The 23883-nt window shown below is 35.8% G+C and overlaps 2 protein-coding genes and 1 long non-coding RNA gene across 3 annotated transcripts in view; 1 reads left to right on the top strand and 2 right to left on the bottom strand.

Annotated features, from left to right (window-relative positions):
• Nucleotides 1-23640, bottom strand: part of LOC149091978 (uncharacterized) — a 192948-nt gene extending 169308 nt beyond the window's left edge. Inside the window, exon 1 of the long non-coding RNA XR_016196444.1 lies at nucleotides 23618-23640. This is a non-coding gene — a long non-coding RNA (uncharacterized LOC149091978). The remainder of the gene's footprint in view (nucleotides 1-23617) is intronic.
• On the top strand, nucleotides 5024-7103 carry LOC108658760 (phenoloxidase-activating factor 2). Its single transcript, XM_030390694.2, has 3 exons — nucleotides 5024-5364; nucleotides 6054-6306; nucleotides 6365-7103. Exons 1-3 carry the CDS (start codon nucleotides 5029-5031, stop codon nucleotides 6970-6972), a joined length of 1197 nt encoding a protein of 398 aa, XP_030246554.1. The 5' UTR covers nucleotides 5024-5028; the 3' UTR covers nucleotides 6973-7103.
• LOC115565471 (uncharacterized) lies at nucleotides 20963-22546 on the bottom strand. The gene is made up of 2 exons (XM_030390662.2): nucleotides 22440-22546; nucleotides 20963-22385 (listed from the first exon to the last, which is right to left on the bottom strand). The coding sequence occupies exons 1-2, from the start codon at nucleotides 22449-22451 to the stop codon at nucleotides 21021-21023; spliced, it is 1377 nt and encodes a 458-aa protein (XP_030246522.2). The 5' UTR covers nucleotides 22452-22546; the 3' UTR covers nucleotides 20963-21020.
• Nucleotides 23641-23883: the final 243 nt, after the last annotated feature.

Below are 23883 nucleotides of genomic sequence, written 5' to 3'. Positions count from 1 at the left end.
TAACAAACCCCCTGCCACCTTATTAAATGTTATGTGGCTTTATCACCTTCGGCACTTACGTACATACATTCATACATACATTTGTACATACATATGTACATACTTTAAGCTGAGGTTGTAGCTATAGGTCAATTTAATTTGATAAGAAAGTTTTATAAAGATGGCTTCAGAGTAATACACAGATTCTTCAACTAAACCTAAATTGATATACACTTGCCAGAAAAACTATGCGTACAGGCCTAACGTGAGACTTTGATAGAGTAAATATGATAAATATTAGTATTGTTATCAATATTATATTTTTTAGTTAAAAACTATTTAATAACACACATTTATCAACAATTTTTTTTTAAATAATATTAAACAGTTTTTTTTTTTTTTTTTTTTTTTTTTAAATAAGAAAAAAACAACGAAAATTCACTTAGAAAAAGTATGCATACAAACTAAAAAACAAGTCCAAAAATAACTTTTTTTCAATGAAGAAAATTAAGATCATTAAGATCGTATGCCTAAAAATTAAATTATTCAACAAATAAGTTCGTATTATATTGCCCACACTATAGCGCAGCCCAAGCGCAGTCGCTGCAGTTAGCAGAGCGCGTTCCAATAAGTGCGTGTGTATGTATGTATGCCTAAAAGAAGTGCAGAGTGAGTAGAATATCAGATTGGGTATCTCCTAGTCGAGCAGTCTCGACTAGAGTCTTCTTACTTGATACATATTATTTAGTCTAATTCATCTGTGTTTTATTGAAATAAATTAATGATAAGGGTCTTATGTTGCCAAATGTATAATTTAAAATATCTCAACACATTTTTTTATTTCTTGTTATTTAACCACTTTTTAATAAAACGATTGAAAAACGTTGTGTACCTAAAGTTTCTTTTGCCGACTGTATGTACATACATATGTATGTATGTATGTATGTATGTTATGTGCAACTTGTGAAACTTTCAGAACTTAATCATAATGTTCAAATGTATGTACATTCCAAAGCACAAGTCTTTAGTACTTGAAAAACGCCTCTTACAATGCTAATGGTAATGAGGTAAATTTAGGGGTGGGGGGTAAATTATAACAAAATTCGAAATTATATAAAATACACATAAGTCTTCATTTTAAATTTTGAAGTTCTAGCTCTAAAGGTGTAGAATATATAATTAAATAACTAGCTTTCGATAAGGTTTTCAATCGATAATAAAATATCGTCAGTAGTGATCGATTTTTAGTGATAAACTCGATATGCGCGAGATATACACGGACCTAGGAAAAAATAGCTCTTATAGCTTCTGAGATCGACGCGTTCATACATACGGACGGACGGACAGACAAACGGACAGGGACAAATCGACTCAGCTCGTCGCCCTGATCAAGAATTTATATACTTTGTGGGGTCTGCCGGAAGGAGGCGTTCCTTCTGCCTGTTACATACTTTTAACAAAACCATTATACCCTGATTTCCCATTTTCAATGGGTTCAGGGTATAAAAAGAAACAAGAAAAGCATGCCAAAAAAGTTTAGGTACACTTAAAAGAAACTACAATTGTATAAGTATGAAAAAATATATTTATTAGGACCGCCTTTTGCAGGCGGAGCTGAGTCCCGCTCTCCTTGAGATTATATTTCAATGCTCTCAAAGAGTAATGTTTATCCATTTTGGTATCTATACTTACCAGTTTCCCAACTCTAGGTGTGGCCATACACCTCCAGACCATCGCGTAACACAGTAACTCCGGCCCAATCTTGGCTGAGCTTCAAGTGTTGCCCTTTTTCTGTAGGATACTATTATATTACTCTTTTCCCTTCTAAGTAGAGATCTATTATTATTCTAGTGGGATTTGCTTACCTCGACCATATTGACCCAAAAATTACAAAAATGAAATTGCAATGCATAATGATTCAAGTATGTGCATCGAAGTAAAGAAAAAGAAATTTACCGTTTGAAATGTTAAAATTGACCTAACTGTAAACTTCAGACGAAGTGTTCCTAAACTTTTTCGAGCTGCGTTTATGAAGTTTAACCCATTTTTATACCCTGAACCCATTTTCAATGGGAAATCAGGGTATAATGTTTTTGTGAAAAAGTATGTAACAGGCAGAAGAAATTATCGCAGACCCCATACAGATCACGACGAGCTGAGTCGCTATTGCCCTGTCCGTCTGTCCGTCCGTCCGTCCGCCCGCCTGTCCGTATGAACGCCGAGATCTGAGAAGAAACAAGCTAGAGAGCTGAAATTTTGTGTGAATACTCGTGTATACCATTCGCAGTACGAGTTTATTTTTTTTTTCGATAACTCGTCCGATAGTTTTGTTATCGAGAATAATCGAAAAATTGATGTTTTTTGAGCCTCATTGGAATACTATTAAACGTGGAGACTTCAGATTTACTGTGTATATATGTACATATGATGAATACAAACATTTTGTAATCAACAGATTTTGGATACCACGCCCCCTTTGCCACCAATTTGTAAAAACGTATTTAAAGTACTGTCTCTGCTTTATCAAAATGTACGCGGCTTGAATTCTAAACTTAAAACTCTATTCTTACACAGTTTTAGTGTACAATATGATATTTTTGCATTCACTGAAACGTGGCTAAGTAATAATATTCATAATAGTGAAATCCTTTCAAATAATTTCACTATTTTTAGACATGATCGTTCAATCGTGAGATCGACTCCATTCTGTATACCTGAGGATATACATCACCCCACTTTAGAAGTATTATTAGCTGTCGATAATCATCCCAATTCTACTCCTTTGCCTTCTAATCTAAGTCGTTGTTATCGTAAATGCGATTTTGTTTTGCTTAATGAATTAATTAATTCAACAGACTGGTCTACTTTATATGAGTCGAATGATATTAATTTGGCAGCATCGTTTTTTTACTCTACCTTAAACTCTATTCTGGATGTTTGTGTCCCTCTCTGCCGTATTTCGCCAGTTTCAAATAAGCCACCTTGGTTGACCAAGACTCTTTTGAACTTGAGAAACATTAAAACTAAATGTTTTAAAAATTATAAAAAGTCTGGTTCAAGTGTTGACTGGTCCAAATATTCCATTGCCAAGTCAAACTTCAATCTTTTAAATTCTAGCTGTTATGAGGATTCTCTTATACGTTGCAAACGTCAGTTTGCTCGAGATCCCAAGCAATTTTATTCATTTGTAAATTTGAATCGTAAATCTTCTGGTTTGCCGTCCTCATTTGTCCTTGGTGGTGAAAAAACTTGCTATGACCAGGATTCCTCTGATCTATTTGCTGATTTTTTTCAATTAACTTATTCTTCTGCTAATCTCTACAACAACTCATATTCATATCCTCTTTCTGAATATGGGTCTATAAATACTCCTAAAGTTACTGCAGCCTCTCTGGCTGGTGCCGATAATATTCCTAGTTGTGTGATTAAACAATGCAGTGTTTCTCTTCAGTCACAATTACTAAAATTGTTTAACTTGATACTGCTGTGTTCCCTTCAATTTGGAAAGAATCTTTCATCATTCCCTTATATAAAAAAGGTGGAAGATCTGATATTTCCAACTATAGAGGCATTGCGAAATTATCTGTCATTCCGAAGTTATTTGAGAAAGTTATAACATCGGCCTTGCAGCATTTTTGCAAATCGATTATTCAACCATCTCAACATGGTTTTGCTCAAAATCGATCAACGTCCACTAATTTACTTGTATTTACTTCGCTTGTCAATGACAGTTTTTCTAAAAAAATGCAAACGGATGTTATTTATACTGACTTCAGCAAAGCATTTGACTCAGTTAAAATACCCCCATCGGGTCGGTGTTACTATTGATATTATATCGTGTACTTTGTTTAGGCTTTTTTTTATACCCTGAACCCATTGAAAATGGGAAATCAGGGTATAATGGTTTTGTTAAAAGTATGTAACAGGCAGAAGGAGGCGTGGCAGACCCCACAAAGTATATATATTCTTGATCAGGGCGACAAGCTGAGTCGATTTGGCCCTGTCCGTCTGTCTGTCCGTCCGTCCGTCCGTCCGTATGTATGAACGCGTCGATTTCAGAAGATATAAGAGCTAGAGACTTCAACTTTTTTTTAAAATGTCCGTATATATTATATATATCCGTATATATATATATATATATATATATATATATATATTTAAAATTTGGAGACTATAGCTCTAAAAATGTAGGAGATATAAATTTATAACCTATTGCGCTTGGGTTGCGCTGCAGTGTTGGCAATATTATGAGAACTTATATGTTAAATAATTTTATTCAATACGTATACAAACAATTGTAATGAAACTTTCAGAACGTTATCATAATGTATGTACATTCCAAAGCACAAGTCTCTAGTACTTGAAATACGAAATACTTTTACAAATATATTGGTGAGGGCCTCTTAATATATACTTAAGATTTGAAGACTAGGTTTAAAGATGTAGGAGATATAATTTTATAACTGATTTTCGATAAGGCTTTTCATCTATACTAAAATAACGGGATAAGTTATCGGTTTTTAGTAATAAACTCAATATGCGCGCTCTTATATCTTCAGAAATCGACGCGTTCAAGGATACAGACGGACAGGGCCAAATCGACTCAGCCCGTCGCCCTGATCAAGAATATTTATACTTTGTGGGGTTTGCCACGCCTCCTCCTGCCTGTTACATACATTTTAACAAAACCATTATACCCTGATTTCCCATTTTCGATGGGTTCAGGGTATAAAAAGTAGTTTATAAAAGACACAGTGAACGACGGCTCAAGCCTTGCACAGTAAATATAAGGAGCTTTTGTTAAGCTTTAATAAATTATTTAACAAGAAAATAAGCCAAATTGCAGAGCACAAAATTAAACACGTTTGTTAACTCTCACTGAGAACCTATTAATTGTGTGCACACATGGGATGCGATGCTCACAATTATGAGATATAACTTGTAAGGTCTACGGTTATTATTAAAGAAATATTTTAATTTATTTACTTGTACAGGTTCTTGGAAGAATATTACCTAATAATAATAATTACCTTGTTTCTTTTAGAAAACATGATGAAAATTAAGTGTTTTATTGTAGTGCTTTTTGCATGCTATTGCCTGGGCGATGATACCTCGTTAAACGATCTTATTGCTGAGATTTTTAAAACAGACAGTTCCACTCCTTCAACCCCGATACATCCCACCCAGTCTACGCGGCCTTCACAAATAGCTGAGACTGCTAAAGAGAAAACCAAGTATGAGTCATGTGGTATACAGAAGGAATGTGTGCCCCGATGGTTATGTGCGAATGATACGATAAATACTAGTGGAGAAAATATAATAGATATTCGATTCGACGGAACTTGCTCAAATTATTTGGAACTATGTTGTGAAATTCCCAACAAGGTACTTTAACTATAAGTAAAAGTTAAACTATTATTTCTGGTTCTTTTTTTTTTTTTAAGATAGCTATACGATGAACCCATTGACATGTATGTAACAGACAGAAGGAGGTGGGGCAGACCCCAGAACAACGAGCTATGTCGATTTAGCCCTGTCCGTTTGTCTGTCCGTCCGTATGTATGAACGCGTTCATATCAGAAGATATAAGAGCTAGACTCTTGAATTTTTTTTCCTAGGTCCGTGTATTTCATGCGCATATCGAGTTTATCACTGAGCTCTAAAACGTGCGTGTGTATGTATGTGTGCCTAAAAGAAGTACAAAGTGATTAAAATATCAGATTGGAGGGCTCAGTGTATCTACTAGTCGAGCAGACTCGACTAGAGGCAAAATGATAAATGATAAGCCGCATATATATTCTTGATCAGGCCGACGAACTGAGTCGATTTAGCCCTGTCCGTCTGTCCGTATGTTTCAACGGGTCGATCTCAGAAGATACAAGAGCTAGACACTTAAAAAAATGTTAACATGTCGAGAATATATACTCTTTGCTGGGTCTGCCACATCTCCTTCGTCCTGTTAAATACATTTAACAAAACGATTATACCCCGATTTCCCATTTTCAATTGGTTCAGGGTATACAAATTAAACATCATTAATATAATATATATGTATATATATTTTGTATAACCAGAAAGAAAAGCCAGATATAACAATCGAACCTATTGATCGGGGCTGTGGATACCAAAACCCTAACGGAGTTGGTTTTAAGATAACGGGAGCGATTGATCAAGAAGCAGAATTTGGAGAATTTCCATGGATGGTTGCAATTTTAAGAGAAGAATCGCAACTCAACTTATATGAATGTGGAGGCGCTTTGATAGCCCCAGATGTTATATTGACAGCAGCCCATTGTGTTCATAATAAGGATGCAAAATCCCTTATAGGTAAGATTGCCTGAACAGTTTATTTATAATAATTTGTAATACCCTATATTGATTTCAGTACGGGCTGGTGAATGGGATACGCAGACGAAAGTAGAAATAATTCCACACGAGGATCGTTATGTTAAGGAGATAATATATCACGAACAGTTTAATAAGGGATCACTTTATAATGATGTTGCACTGCTTTTCCTGGAAAGCCCATTTAACTTGAAAATGAATATTCAACCTATTTGCCTACCGAATGTAGGAGAGGAATTCGAGCTGGATCGCTGTTACGCAACTGGTTGGGGAAAAAATAAATTTGGAAAGGAAGGCGAATATCAAGTTATTTTGAAAAAAATAGATTTACCCGTCGTTTCAAACGCAAAATGCCAAGCCAATTTACGGGAAACACGACTTGGAAGGCATTTTATATTGCATGATAGCTTTATGTGTGCTGGGGGAGAAAAGGGTAAGGACACTTGTAAGGGCGATGGTGGCTCACCATTAGTGTGTCCAATTAAAAATCAACCAAATCGATTCAAATCCGCTGGCATAGTCGCATGGGGTATAGGTTGTGGCGAAGAGAATATACCTGGTGTATACGCTAAGGTTTCTTATTTAAGACCATGGGTAGACCAAAAGCTTGCTTTGCGACAGGTTGATTCCAAATATTTTACGCCCTAATCGAGCATTTTAAATAGTTTAAATAAGAGTTGTATGAATTTCGTTCAATGAATTGTACAATATATAATGAAAACTAAATAAACAAGTAAGAAAGCTCTAGTCGAGACAGCTCGACTACGAGATCCCCAGAACCCTTCGAGCAAATGATGTTTCAATAATAATTCGCACACACGCAAACACAAACACAAACACACACATACACAGGCGACTCTAGCTTTAAAGATGTGGGAAATATAATTTTATAACTGATTTTCGATAAGGTTTTTTATCGATAACAAAATAACGGGATGAGTTATCGATTTTTAGTGATAAGCTCGATATGCGCGCGCTATATACGGACATTTAAAATCAAAATTTGAAGTCTCTAGCTCTTATATCTTCTGAAATCGACGCGTTCAAACATACGGACGGACGGACGGGCGGACGGACAGACAGACGGACCGGCGGACGGACAGACAGACGGACAGGGCCAAATCGACTCAGCTCGTTGCCCTGATCAAGAATATATATACTTTGTGGGGTCTGCCACGCCTCCTTCTGCCTGTTACATACATTTGATTTCCCATTTACTATAGTGACTCGCTCTGTCAACATATTTTAAACTCTCTTTGTTTTTATTTCTGCTGCATTTCTGTAATTTCTACTTTGATCTCAATAGGCAGTCGACTCTCCACAAGCGCAATTTGCCAATTGCTGGTTGTGCGATAATATGATGCATATTAAATGTGCAGGTCTCACTGGTCGTGATTATGACAAGATTATGTTCACGGCGAAAATTGGTGTTCGCTCGTCTTGTCCGATTTGTTTTGAAAAACATATCAATTTTTTTTTAAATGTACAGCGCTGTAAGGGCCCAGTTTTTAAAACTGAATAAGATTTCTGTTGTAATCCATTGATATGGCTGCTGCTGAAGAAATACTAACCCAGTATAATTTCGAGAGTCCCCACCTCATTTGGAGTCTTTATCGTTGTTGGTACCTCCCTCTGTACCAACACCGTCACCTAATTCGTTTGCGCCTCCCTCACCTTGCGCTTCAGTTTTGTCATCCGCTCCTAATTCACTGGTTCTTCTGTCGAGGCTGCTATTGATACTCAGGTCTCTGTTCAAAAATTGGAATCTTCTCCAATTGTTGTTCAAGCCACGAGTGTCAATAATTCAGTCACTCCCGGCATTTCCTTATCTGTCGTCTCTCCTCGAAAGCAAGTTTTTTTATCTAGGCTTTCATCTGATACGACCTGTGAGGCAGTATCTGCTTTTATTGCAAACAAGACTTCGTTTAAGGTTTTTATATCGAAGTTTAGCTTCGCAGCTCCGCGTGAAATTGCCTCTTTCAAGATAAATAAGCCGGTAGAATATTTTAAAACTTTATGTGATCCAAGCTTCTGGCCACCTCATGTAGGTGTTCATGAATTTAGACCTAAAAATCGTAACAGATCGACTCCTATTTCTGTAAAAATACCTTCGGTGCAATCTTCATCAAACATTGTACAAGAAAACTAAATACTTTCCAATCTTCTTCGCAGCTGTCTCTGATTTATTAAAATGTACGTGCCTTAAATTCTAAACTGAAATGTCTATTCTTACACAGTTTTAGTGTACAATATGATATTTTTGCATTCACTGAAACGTGGCTAAGTAATAATATTCATAATAGTGAAATCCTTTTGAGTAATTTCACTACTTATAGACTCGATCGTTCAATGCGCAGAGGGGGTGGTGTGTTAATTGCGGTTAAATCCAGTACCCTCTCCGATGTGTTTACCTTTTCGTCCCTTCATGAAGCGGAGATTTTAGGGGTTAAATTAACTCTCCCATCGTGCTCATTGTTTATCACATGTTCTTATATCCTTCCCTCTTCTGATGTATAAGCTTATGATCAACATATTAATTGTATTAAAGAAGTTTATGAACATGTTTTCTTGGTCAGCAACTTGTAATGCAAATTACTTTATTCCGACAATTGATCACTATCTTTTAGATGAATTGTTTATCCTGCCTTTGCTTCAGATTAAATCTATTTCTAATCATCTTTTATTTGAGTCGGTTGATATTAATTTGGCAGTATCGCTTTTTTTTATATTCTTAAACTCTATTCTGGATGTGTGCGTCTCTCTCTGCCGTATGACGCCCTTTTCAAATAAACTGCATTGGTTCACTAAGACACTTTCGAATTTAAGAAATATTAAATTTAAATGTTTTAAGAACTATAAAAAGTCTGCTTCTAGTGTCGACTGGTCTGAGTATTCTATAGCCAAGTCTAATTTAAATCTTTTAAATACTCGTTGCTATGAGAGTTATCTTACGTTGCAAACGTCAGTTTGCTCGAGATCCTAAACAATTTTACTCATTTGTAAACTTAAAGCGAAAGTCTTCTGGTTTGCCGTCTTCATCTGTCCTTGGTGCTGTCCTTGGTGCTGAAAAAACTTGTAATGACCAGGATTCCTCTGATCTATTTGCAGATTTTTTTCAATCCACTTATTCTTCTGATCCCTATAACAACTCATATCCATATTCATTTCCCAATTATGGGTCCATTACCACTCCTAAGGACACTGCTAACTCTCTGGCTGCGGCCATTAGGACGTTGAAATCATCTTTCTCTCATGGTGCTGATAATATTCTGATAATATTCCAAGTTGTGTGTTTAAAGAGTGCAGTGTGTCTCTTCGGTCACCATTACTGAAATTGTTTAATTTGTCTTTGGAAACCTCTGTGTTCCCTTCAATTTGGAAAATATCTTTCATTATTCCCCTATATAAACAAGTAAGAAGACTCTAGTCGAGACTGCTCGACTAGGAGATACCCTGAACCCTTATCATTCTGCACTACTTTTATGCACGCACACATGCATCCACCCTCACGCGCCCGCGCTCTGCTAACTGCGCAGTAAGCAGCGACGGCGCTTGGGCTGCGCTGCAGTGTGGGCAATAGTATGAGAAGTTACTTGGTGAATAACTTCTTTTGTAAAGACACGATCTTTATGAAATTTTCAGGGCGTAATTATATGGTCAAAATGTGTGTACATTCCAAAGCACAAGTCTCTAGTACTTGAAATACGTTTTTTACAAATCGTATGTACACAGTAAATCTGAAGTCTCCACGTCTAATAGTATTCCAATGAGGCTCAAAAAACAAAATCAATTTTGCGATTATTCTCTATAAAAAAGTTATCGGATGAGTTAGCGAAAAAATAAAGCAAACTCGTATATCTTCTGAGATCTCGGCGTTCATACGGACAGACGGGCGGACGGACGGACGGACGGAAGGACAGGCGGACAGACGGACAGGGCTATATCAACTTAGCTCGTCGTGCTGATCAAGAATATATATACTTTATGGGGTCTGCGATGATTCCTTCTGCCTGTTACATACTTTTTCACATAAACATTATAACCTGATTTCCCATTTTCAATGGGTTCTGGGTATAAAAAGGTGGAAGATCTATTATTTCCAAATATAGAGGCATTGCAAAATTTTCTTGTATTCCGAAGTTATTTGAAAAAATTATAACTTCGGGCTTGTAACATTTTTGCAAACCGTCTCAGCATGGTTTTGTTTAAAATCGATCAACGTCCTCTAATTTATTTGAAATTACATCGCTTGTCAATGACAGTTTTTCTTAAAAAAAAAAATGCAAACTGATGTTATTTATACTGACTTCAGTAAATCATTTGACTTCGTACATCATCAAATACTAATTCTAAAGCTGGAACGTTTGGGATTTTCACCTAGAGTCGTGTCCTGGATTGCATCCTATTTAAAGGGAAGAACGCAAAGAGTCTTGCTGAGAACAGCTATTTCTAAACTCATCTGTGTTTCGTCTGGTATACCTCAGGGTAGCCATTTGGGTCCATTACTCTTTTCCCTCTTTATAAATGACTTTCCTGGCTATATCTCCTATTCTAAGATATTTATGTATGCGGATGATGTAAAACTTTGCCTTCCTTACTCCAGTGCGAATGGGTATCTACACCTTTAAGATGACCTTAACGCATTTCAGCATTGGTGTGTCGCAAACCAGTTGCACCTAAATTGCTCAAAGTGTATGACAATGACTTTCAGTCGTACAACTCCTTATATTGTTGCCTATAAAATTTGTAACATATCCTTAAAACGCATCTTTACAGTCAACGATCTTGGTATTTTCTTTGACTGTTAACTTAAAATTATTCTTTATATTTTTACCATTATAAATGAAACCAAAAGTGTGCTTGGCTTTATTTAACGTTGGGCTAAGGAATTTAAAGATCCATATATTACAAAGCAATTATTTATTTCGCTTGTGCGTCCCATGCATAAACTGTATCAGGATCGGCATCGAATCGGTTCAAAAACAGTTTCTTCTCTTTGCCTTAAGAGATCTTAGCTGGGACAGTAATGTACGATTACCGGCTTACCATAGTAGGCTTCAGCTCTTTGATCTTCCATCGTTAATCAATCGCAGAATAATTTTAGGTACTGTTTTTCTGCTCAAATTGATTAACGGTGGTATTGATTCGTCCTCTTTGTTGATGCATCCTAATTTTTCGGTTCCGTCCCGAACAACTAGACATTATCGTCCGCTTCATTTACCTGTGTGCACTACGGCATATTCCTTGTGCGTTATTCATAGTGTGTTTTATGTTCTATGTGTAAATTTCTCTTCCAAAAATAAAATCTCTTCTATTAAATTACCTTAGGGAAACCACTCGCAATGCTCAGTCATAAGCACTGGTATACAGTTTGTTCTTTGTGTGAGTGTGGGTTTTTCTTGTGAAAGGAAAAAGAATCCAAGAATTACCGTGAAAAAACACTTCATGGAAGGGCTCAGAAGACTTCGTAGTCGAGCAGATTCGACTAGAGCATTCTTACTGATTTTCACATTTTTTATTGAAATCAGTTAATGATAAGGTTTTTATGTAGCCAAATATATTTTCAAAAGATAATTTAAAAGAATATAATTTAAAAGATCTTATAAACACTTTTGTTTATTTTGTTGCATTTTACCACTTTTTAATAGAGTTAATTTGAAAAATCATTGTGTACCTAAACTTTTTTATGGCGCGCTTGTACTAGTTGCAATTAGGAAAATTATATATTTTGAAACAATTAAAATAAACATAAATTGCGCGTTCTGGAGTCGAACCCGTGACTTCTCGATCAACCTTCCGCTGCTGTTGTTCATAGCAACTTCACTTTTCAAAAGTGTGGTGGCAAAACTGAAATAGATTTAATGCTATAACGCCATCTAGCAAACCTTAACTAAACTAACTGCTGAGAATTCTAACACTTTATCGCAATGTGATTCTAATATGCTAGAATAAGTTTGAATGTATGTGTACACATGTAAAAGAAAACTGTTATGGCTGCTGCACGTGCGTTTGTTGATTGGCCAAACATTTTGTTTAATTTTTAACGTTGATTGACTTAACGGAGTTTGATGAAACTTTCAGCTTATGATCTACATATTCTATTGACATGGCTAAATCGACTTAGCTCGGCGCCCTGATCAATAATATACATATATACTTTGTTGGGTTTACTATGCTTCCTTCTACCGGTTACATACATTTCAACAAAACCATTATACACTGATTTCCCATTTTCAAATAAGAAAGCTCTAGTCAAGACTGCTCTACTACGAGATCCCCTGAACCCTTAGATCAACTGATATTTCCATAATTATTCGCAATGCACATACGCACACACGCATAAGCACTCATTGCCTACATTGTCGGTTTACTATTGAAACTTAATTGCTTAATAACGGTTCTTGTGGATAGACTATCTTCATAAAACTTTACGATTGGGATTATAACATGAATATGTATGTATTTGCTAAAAGAAAAGTCTCTAGTATTTGAAATACCTCTTTTAAAAACATAGGAGTAAGGAGGTGGATATAAAAGTAAGAGTAAATTGTTACAAAAATCAAAATTTAATAAAGTACATACATAAATCTACATTGAAAGCTTAAACACATATTTCAAGTTTTTAGCTCTTATATCTTCTAAGATCGACGCGTTTAAGCATTCGGATACTAATTTCCGTTCTTATTTCCACCCTTATTTTGAGCATAGAAAATGTATTAATCAGTTTTTTTTTTTAAATTCTGATTAGAAAGAATTGTAATAAATAGCATTGATTGCTATTGAGGATCATTACATTGTCATTGAGAATTTACACAGTAGGCTTGATAACAGTGACAGTTTTCGGTCATGCTCTCATGTAAAACAATTATGAATGCACATTTTATTAATACGCAAACGTGATTAATAAATATACGTGTTTTATTAGTATAAAAAAGGTAAGGCAAATAAGTATTTATTTATTACAAATCTAAATCAACACCCCTACTACCGAAAGCACGCGGCCGCACGCGCCGCGCGCAGAAAATCTCAATTTGAGCGCGTCCGCTCACTCCCAAGCAACTCTCTTCGCGGCGAGTACCCAGAACTAACTAAAACTCCGCTCGCAGCTTTAGCTGTTCTTCTCCTTTGCCGGCGCAACTGTGTGTGCGCTGTGTGGGCTCGTCGACGACTCAATGGCTCCAGCTCGAAGCGACTCATCCATCTGCTCATCGATCACCTTCTGTGCTTGTAGAAACTCATTCAATTCACCTTCTCGCCTTCCTTCTCCAACTTGATTGCTTTGATCTGCGGTGGCCGCTCCTTGAGTCCACCCATCAGATCCTTACTTTGATCTGCGGTGGCCGCTCCTTGAGTCCATCCATCAGATCCTTACTCTTTTCTGTAGCTCTTGCGGGACGCCCAGCCCCCTCCCTCTGTCGAAGCCGTCTCTCTCTTTCTGACGTTCAGCGCTGGCCCGTGCGCCAGCCTAATCTTCAGCTCCATCTGCTGCTCCATTTCGCTCATCGTATAGTGTGGCAGGCAAACGTGCCGGTGTGAAACCCGTAGAGCCGGCTACACTGGAATTGACCGCCAACGTTACCTCGTGCAATAGCTCGTTCCACGAACTTTGATGGCCCTCGATGTATTGCGCTGTCATGGTCTTCACTGTGCGACTCGTCTTCTTTGCAAACCAGATTGATTGATTGCGCGCCCAGAACGCCCACTCGGCGAGAGCGTCTTGGAACACGAAGTCTGCGCACAAAACCGCCATCGGCTCCGCTTCTCGCCTGATCAGCATCTGCCCGGCCGGCTTCTGTTACCCGCGGCGCGTCGCGTACTTGGTGGCATCTCCGAACATGCCCGGCCAATGTTGCCTCTGCGCCAGTCGCGCCGCCGTCTTCTTCGCACCTCGATGTCTCCATAGTCTGCTTCTCCGCTCCGCTTACATTAGTCTTACTCTATTACTCTGGATTATCCCACCCTTTCATTCCTTTGATCTTTTATCCTCTTATATTTTCCTTTCGACTTCGTCCCTTTACATTCTTTATTATGCTTTCTTTTCTTTATCCTCTTATATCCCTTTCATCTTTCACATCTTTACATCTTTTATATTTTTGTTTTCTTTTCTTTCTCTTTCGTCTCCTCTTTCGAATTTTATCCTTTTCTATTTTATTCTCTTTTCTTTCTTATTCTACTCCCCTTTTTTCAAATTTTGCTTATTCTATACAATTTCGATTGCTTTTACCGTCTTAATCTATCTTATTTTACTTCTGTATTCTCTTATTATATTCCATTCCGTATATATGAACGCATTCCGTCTTATTCTATTTCGTTTTCTGTCACTTCGTTTATTTCCTATTCTATGTTATTCACTCATTCTAGTTTTGTTCTCTTTAATTTTGTTTTCCTTTCTCTTCTTCTTTTTCTTTTTTTATACCCTGAACCCTTTGAAAATGGGAAATCAGGGTATAATGGGTTTGTGTAAAAGTATGTAACAGGCAGAAGGAATCATCGCAGACGAGCTGAGTCGATATAGTCCGTCCGTCCGTATGAACGTCGAGATCTCAGAAGATATAAGAGCTAGAGAGCTGAAATTGTGTGCATACTCGTGTATACCATACGCAGTACGAGTTTGCTTTATTTTTTCGATAACTTATCCGATAACTTTTTTATCGAGAATAATCGAAAAATTGATTTTGTTTTTTGAGCCTCATCGGAGTACTATTAGACGTGGAGACTTCAGATTTACTGTGTATATACATATGATGAATACAAACATTTTGTAATCAACAGATTTTGGATACCACGCTCCCTTCGCCCCCAATTTGTACTAGAGTGGGCGAAGGGAGGTACTAGAAACATGTGCTTTGGAATGTACACACATTTTGACCATATAATTACGCCCTGAAAATTTCATTAAGATCGTATGTAGAATGATAAGAATATTAGCTTGGAGGGTTCAGGGTATCTCCTAGTCGAGCAGTCTCGACTAGAGTCTTCTTACTTGTTTCGTTTTTTTTATACCCTGAACCCATTGAAAATGGGAAATCAGGGTATAATGGTTTTGTTAAAATGTATGTAACAGGCAGAAGGAGGCGTGGCAGACCCCACAAAGTATATATATTCTTGATCAGGGCGACGAGCTGAGTCGATTTAGCCCTGTCCGTCTGTCTGTCCGTCCGTCCGTCCGTATGTTTGAACGCGTCGATTTCAGAAGATATAAGAGCTAGAGTCTTCAACTTTTTTTTAAATGTCCGTAAAAACAGCGCGCATATCGAGTTTTTCACTAAAAAACGATAACTCATTCCGATACTTTTTTATCGATCAAAAACCCTGTCGAAGATCACTTAAAAAATTATATCTCCTACATCTTTCAAGCTAGAGTCTCCAAATTTTAAATGTATATTAAGATGAATTTCATACAATTTCGGTTTTTGTCAAAATTTACCCCCCACCCCTAAATCCACCCCCTCACCCTCATCTTTGTAAAAGTCGTATATCAAATACTAGAGACTTGTGTTTCGGTATACACATACATTTAAACACCATGATTACGTTCTGAAAGTTTCATTACGATCGTACGTCTAGAAATTAAATTCAACAAATAAGTTCTCATAATATTGCCAACACTGCAGCGCAACCCAAGCGCAATAGGTTATAAATTTATATCTCCTACATTTTTAGAGCTATAGTCTCCAAATTTTAAAAATATATTCCAATGCATTTTATACAATTTCGGTTTTTGTTATATTTTGGATACCGGCTCCAAATTCACCAGAATCCCCAGTGAAGGTCAGATGCTAGTATATCTAATTGTGAATGATTTGACATGTTTTTTTTTTAAATGCCAAATATTCAATAAAATATGTAGATCATATGCTGAAAGTTTCATTAAATTCGGTTTAGTCAATCGACGTTAAAAATTAACAAAATGTTTGGCCAATTAACAAACGCACGTGCTGCAGCAACAGCAGTTTTCCAATACGTGTGCACACATACATTCAAACATCTTCGTTTAGTTCTGCTAGATGGCGTTGCATCAGTGAATCTATTTCAGTTTTGACATTGTAAATGAGAACAGAGGAGTGGCGTCATGGTAGAGTGCGCGGCGCTCGATCGCGAGGTCTCTGGTTCGAATCCTGCTGGGCGTATTGTAGTTTTCTTTTAATTGCTTCAAAATTTTTATATATTTGATTAAATTTCTCTTATATTTTTTCAAAAATCGAAATTGAAATTTTAACCATACTATATGTACGTTTTTATTAGTTTGGTTGTTCTTGCACATTCTTAAAATCACATCAGCAGTTAGTTTGACTTAGATTTGATAGATGGCACTGTAGCAGTGAATCTATTTCAGTTTTGACGTTGAAAATCAGAACAGAAGGGTGGCGTCAAGGTAGAAAGCGCGGCGCTTGATCACAAGGTCTCGGGCTCAAACCCAGAGCGTGTCGGAATTATTTTTTTTAATTGTTTCAAAATTTTTATATATATAATTAAATGAGTTTTCTATTTCATTTATATTTTTAAATACATCGAAATTTAAATTTGAACCATACTAAATGTGCTTTTATATTAGTTTGGTTCAGGGTAGTATCTAGTCGAGCGCTCTCGACTTTATTATTATGTTTTTTTTTTTCTTTTTTTTTCCTCTTCCCAGTTATTTTCTGCTCTTGTCTTTTCTTGTCTTGTCTTTTCTCCCGATTTTCTTAATCTTATTTCCGTCTTACTTATTTACCTTTCTCCACTCTCGTTTTATCTGACTTTACTTTACCTACTTTTGCTATACTTTTACTTTTCTCGACTTAACTTTACTCTTATTTCAGTTCGATTGACTTTGCCTTGCTCTTATTTCACTTGTTTCTACTTTATTTTTACTTTACTTCAACTTTAACTCTACCTAATTTTTACTTTTCTTTAGTTCGTTTCGCCTTAATTAATTTTTCGTAACTTTATTTTACATTACTGGACTTTATTCTTCCCTTTACTTTACTCTTCTTCATTTTACTTTTACTTCGCTTCAGATCTCCCTCATGTCATATGCGCATTAAAAAAAATCGCCTAGTGTCATATGCGTATTTTTACATATATATATATATATATATATATATATATATATATATATATATATATATATATATATATATATATATATATATATATATATATATATATATATATATGTGAAGAGTATACCGGTAGTAGGGGTGTTGATTTAGATTTGTAATAAATAAAGTAAGCTTATATGAGAAAATCGTGTACTCACTACTATCGCTCACTCACTTACTATCGCTCTATTAACCTTTGCTACTAACGATGGGTGTGGCCGGCATGATGTGCCCCACGTGGTCACCTAACCTCTAACTAATACCTTCCCCCTTTCTAACTCTGTATGTCCCGTATTAACTTATAAATTTCTTGTGAGTTTTGGCCCTGGGCAGACTGAGACTCTGACCCCGGCTGGAAAAATAATGTAACCTTACGAGTGGCTCCCGAGCAGGGACGCGGGGCTGGAGAGAGTGTGGTATGCGGGCGGCATAAAATCCCGCCGGCATACACAAATAGAGGTGCTGTGTAATATAGGTGATTGTGAAGTTGTTGGTGGCGGTTATTTTGGGACATATATATATGTATATAGGCAGTGTGCATGTAAAAGTAGTGAAAAATCGAGAACATTCGTAGCAAGTGTAAAAATTAAAAACGTGTATACCCTACGACGGCCACGGGGTCGAGGGTAGAAATTACGGGAAGCGTCAAGGGAAGATGCAAAAACAGTTACGGCGCCGAAAAGTACAGTGCGCGCGAAGAATATTACGCAGAAGCGTAAGCCGAAGACGCATATGTATAAGCATGTGCACGCGCGGGGGCAGCATAGCGAACGTCGCCGTAATCCAGCGAAAGAAGAAAAGAGTGAGCAAAGAGAAGTGGTAAGAACAGAGCGGGTATATGCGCCCACTCCGAGAGTAAGTAACGAAAAAAAGAGAGGTATTATGATTGCGGCAATGAACCTAGCTGAATCTAAAAGTGGTCTAAAATAAAGCGAAATAAAAGTATCATTGAGAGACATTATAATTGCAGCGAGAAATTAATAATTGAAATTGATAGTGGTTACGAGTGAATATACCCGGTGATAGGAAAGTGAAATAGTGAAGTGTATATATGTACATATGTGCGCATAGACGAGTGTGCATATGGATATATATATATATATATATATATATATATATATATATATATATATATATATATATAAGGGAAGGTATGGGTTCTTGCTGCGAAGAAATTTCAATTTTCGTGAGCTGGCAGCTCAGAGCAGCTGCTTGTGCTCACATGCATACACACATATACACATTTGAGAGAGCAAAGAGCATCGAGAGAGAGAGAGAGCAAGGGAAACATTGAGCACAGAGGGATCTTTTGTTCAACCATCGACCATCTCGGTCGAACGCATAAAGCTAAATGATTGTGCTCTCGCATATTTTTGTAGTCCGACCCCTAAAAGTGATGAGCCGAGCAAATACGAAGTTGACTGGGAGATTACCCTCGAAAATAAGTGTGCAAAACACTTTACACTACGTGTCCGGTCTATGTGCTCTCTGGTTAGTGGTAGTGCTGTAAAATGCTTTCTAATGCCCTTATCTAAAACAACTTAACTGTTTTCAGTACATTATTAAATGTTACCAAATATTCTATTGGTGCAGTAGCAAAATGGTTATAATTTTTGAAATATTTTCCTAGATAAACACCTACGAATACAAACGGAAAGTCAAACGCATGGCTAGATGAAATAACATTGAAAGAGGCCTAGAGGCTTCAACATGCATAACATTCTGCTGCCTGTTACATATTTAAACAAGTAAGAAAACTCTAGTCGAGAGCGCTCGACTACCCTACCATACCCATACTACCCTGGTTCAAATTTCAATTTCGATGTATTTGAAAATATAAATGAAATAGAAAACTCATTTAATTAAATATATAAAAATTTTGAAACAATTAAGAAAAAGAATTACGACACGCTCTGGGCTTGAACCCGAGACCTCGTGATCAAGCGCCGCGCTTTCTACCTTAACGCCACCCTTCTGTTCTGATTTTCAATGTCAAAACTGAAATAGATTCACTGCTACAGCGCCATCTACCAAATCTAAGTCAAACTAACTGCTGATGTGACTTTAAGAATGTGCAAGAACAACCAAACTAATTAAAACGTACATATAGTATGGTTAAAATTTCAATTTCGATTTTTGAAAAAATATAAGAGAAATTTAATCAAATATATAACAATTTCGAAGCAATTAAAAGAAACCTACAACACGCCCAGCAGGATTTGAACCAGATACCTCGCGATCGAGCGCCGCACCCTCTACCATGACGCCACTCCTCTGTTTTTTTTTTTTTATTTGCAATGTCAAAACTGAAATAGATTCACTGATGCAACGCCATCTAGCAGAACTAAACGAAACTAACTGCTGATGTGATTCTAAGAATGTGCTAGATGTTTGAATATATGTGTGCACACGTATAGGAAAACTGCTGTTGCTGCAGCACGTGCGTTTGTTAATTGGCCAAACATTTTGTTAATTTTTAACGTCGATTGACTAAACCGAATTTAATGAAACTTTCAGCATATGATCTACATATTTTATTGAATATTTGGCATTTAAAAAAAAAACATGTCAAATCATTCACAATTAGATATACTAGCATCTGACCTTCACTGGGGATTCTGGTGAATTTGGAGCCGGTATCCAAAATATAACAAAAACCGAAATTGTATAAAATGCATTGGAATATATTTTTAAAATTTGGAGACTATAGCTCTAAAAATGTAGGAGATATAAATTTATAACCTATTGCGCTTGGGTTGCGCTGCAGTGTTGGCAATATTATGAGAACTTATTTGTTGAATAATTTAATTTCTAGACGTACGATCGTAATGAAACTTTCAGAACGTAATCATGATGTTTAAATTTATGTGTATACCGAAGCACAAGTCTCTAGTATTTGATATACGACTTTTACAAAGATGAGGGTGAGGGGGTGGATTTAGGGGTGGGGGGTAAATTTTAACAAAAACCGAAATTGTATAAAATTCATCTTAATATACATTTTAAATTTGGAGACTCTAGCTTGAAAGATGTAGGAGATATAATTTTTTAAGTGATCTTCGATAAGGTTTTTTATCGATAAAAAAATATCGGAATGAGTTATCGTTTTTTAGTGATAAACTCGATATGCGCGCGATATATATGGACATTTTAAAAAAAAGTTGAAGTCTCTAGCCCTTATATCTTCTGAGATCGACGCGTTCATACATACGGACAGACGGACGGACGGACGGACGGACAGACAGACAGACAGACGGACAGGGCCAAATCGACTCAGCTCGTCGCCCTGATCAAGAATATATATACTTTGTGGGGTCTGCCACGCCTCCTTCTGCCTGTTACATACATTTCAACAAAACCATTATACCCTGATTTCCCATTTTCAATGGGTTCATGGTATAAAAAAACTCATTCCAGATAATTTAAGGTACAGAAAACGATTTTAAAGAATATGAAAAAAATTTAAGTTTTTTCAATCAGTTCTTTAAATACAATTATCTTTTTATATTATTATACATATATAACAATGAACATTTTTTTAAGCTATAGCTAATAATTTAAACTAAATTCTTTCATAAGAAAAGAAAGAAAATACTTTAAGTTTGGTTTGCATCAGGTATTTTTAAACGATTGTTGGGATACAGATGATTCCAATCGAATAGGATTTTGAAAAGGCATTGGATGAACTTGAATAAACTCAATGGGAAATGAAAATGGTAAGTCTTGTAATTTATTGGCGAATGTTTGAGGATTAATAACAAACGATGAGTCATTATTAGCCACAAGAAAGTTAAATGGAGTCTTCGTCTCTAGATATTTAATGGGAAGAAGTGTACTTTCGGCTGTTGATTGTTCTATCTGTCTAAGATGTTGTGAGCCATCTATGTTCGCCGGATGCTGATCTGTGGCTTCGATATAGGCTTGATATTGAGGACTGGTAGCTAATTCCATTTGCTTGGATTGGCTGAGCTTATGGTTATTATTGAAATTTTCGGATGAATAAACTGGAGAGTTAGATGTTTCTTCAAACTGTGTATGCTCCTCATGTTGTTTAAGTCTTTGCTCAAATTTGTATGGTTCTTGGGACTTAATATATATTGGCACCTTTCGTTCAACCTCTACGGTATAGGGTACAGGAATTTTTTTTTCAACAGTTACGGGCACTTTGATTTCAACTGGATATGGAACTGTTTTTAGTACTGGGTACGGTTTCGGTACATGTACAATTTTTTCCGTAATTTTCTCAACTACGTATGGTTTTGGAATATGAACGGGTTTGGGAACTCGAATAATTTTTTCAATAATCTTTTCGACAGGAACATGTATTATTTTTTCAACCGTTACATTAACAATTTTTGGAACTTGGACAATTTTTTCCACAATTTTTTCCATCGGAATGTGCACAATTTTTTCCACGGGATACGGTTTTGGTACGGTCTTTATCACTTCTTTAATATGATTATGATGATGATGGTGATGATGATGTTTTACTTTGATTTTCATAGGTGTATCATGATTCTCCTTCCCACTGATTTCTACTCCATCAAAAAGTTCGTCATGACTCTTGTGCTGGTTAGAAGGCTGGGTGTCTGGCTCTTGACCGTGAGGCTCATTTATATGTTCGTGAATTTCTTCAAATGTTTTATATATCCTCATGTCTTTGTTATTCTTGGGTCTAGTCTGTTGATTTGCAGTGGTAGTGAAAATTACATTTTTTGAATTTCGAGCTGATTTTTGTAGATGAGCAGCTGTAGACGCATTTTGTCGTTTGTTTTTTGATCTGCGCTTTCGGGTTTCATCGAAGCTGCGATTTAAAATAAAATTTGGGTCAAAGTTCTCAAACTGCTGATAATCTGAATACATTTGCGAATGCTGTAAATTAGTATCGGTCGCGTCTCTTTCATTTGGAATCGAGCTTGCTTGTGTCTTTCCCGTATACAGAAATAGTGAAATTATAATTAACAATGTTAATGAAATCTGAAATTGTAAATCTTATTTGTCAGTATTCAAGATTGAATGATTTATCCTTACGTGAATAATCATTATTTAGCGATATATAAATGTTTTTGCAGAAACTCTTTTTTTTACTTTTGTTGTTGATACTAGACGATCTTATGCAGCAATGAATGCTTGGGCTTTTTTATGAGGCATTTATAGACCATGCCAACTTACATGGCAAAATAATTTGCACTTACGTTAATCAGTGAGAAATAATTGTACCTTTAGTCTCAAATTTTGATGACGATGCAAACACTAGTCAACAAATATTTAAAAATTACATTAAATAAATAATAGTAAGTCTACTGAATATGTTTTTTATAAAACTTTAAATAATGAAACACAATTTCTAATTTATAAAAAAAACATTATTTAATAATTAAATTTAGTTAATCTAATTACGAAAATAAATATAATTTAATGATCAAATTTAAATATGCATACAGCCCAGTTATAAAAGATCGCATCTGTAATCGGTCAACAATTCTCATTCCGTTAAGAATTGATTTTCCATACTACGATATATGCAGATTTCTTCTTTGGCCAACATATGTACATATGTATGTATGTATATGAATATACATATAATGGATTTATTAATACAATTTCTTCTTTTGTATAAGAGTGTGAGCAATAGAAAAAATTTAATGTACATACAACATACATACATATGTATGTAGATATGTACATGCAGCTTAACCATCTTTGATTCACGTAAAAGACCAGAAAAAAGAAATACTTTACTCGACTGAAAGAGTTCGATCGCGTGTTTTTCCTCTACTTAATCCCATGGTAATAAAAGTTTATACATATGTATGTACGTGAAAAAATATGTGAGTGTATGACTTTTTATGCACATACATACATATGTATGTAGCTCCTATTATTAAAAGAAATAGATTTCCGAGTGCGGTACATTATCACAATCATATTTATGTATGCTTGCATGTACATACATACATATGTATTTTTAACAAACATACATGCATACGTATTTAACAAAGTTGATCGAGTAAAAAGGCACTAGTTGAGACTAGGAGATACCCTGAACCCTTCAAGCTGATATTCATTCTGTACTTCTTTTATGCACATATACATACATATGTACATACACATGCAAGTATAAAAACGAGCTCTACTAACTGCACAGTAAGTAGCGTGGGCAATATAATGAGAACTTATTTGTTGAATAATTTAATTTGCAGACGTACAATCTTAATGAAACTTTCAGAACGTAATCAAATTATTCTAATGTACAGTGTGCCACTAAAGTCACCGTACTCTTGTTATATTTGCGCAAATCACCCTGAAACTTGGCCAAATTTTTGTTAAATTAAAAAATTTTAATGCAGGATTATAACTAATATATTTTCTTCTAAATTATAAAAGAAAAACATTTACTTTTAATTTTAGTTCCATAATATTACAGCGAATGTAAACATACCCAAATATTTGCGTCAACAAAAGTCTACGTACT

The sequence above is a fragment of the Drosophila navojoa genome, chromosome 3 (genome assembly GCF_054131105.1).
Source record: "Drosophila navojoa isolate 15081-1374.11 chromosome 3, UAZ_NAV_1.0, whole genome shotgun sequence".
In the NCBI taxonomy this organism is placed as follows: Eukaryota; Metazoa; Arthropoda; class Insecta; order Diptera; family Drosophilidae; genus Drosophila; species Drosophila navojoa.
The sequence above is the reverse complement of the archived record's forward strand: the minus strand, read 5'-3'. Positions and strand labels throughout refer to the sequence as shown.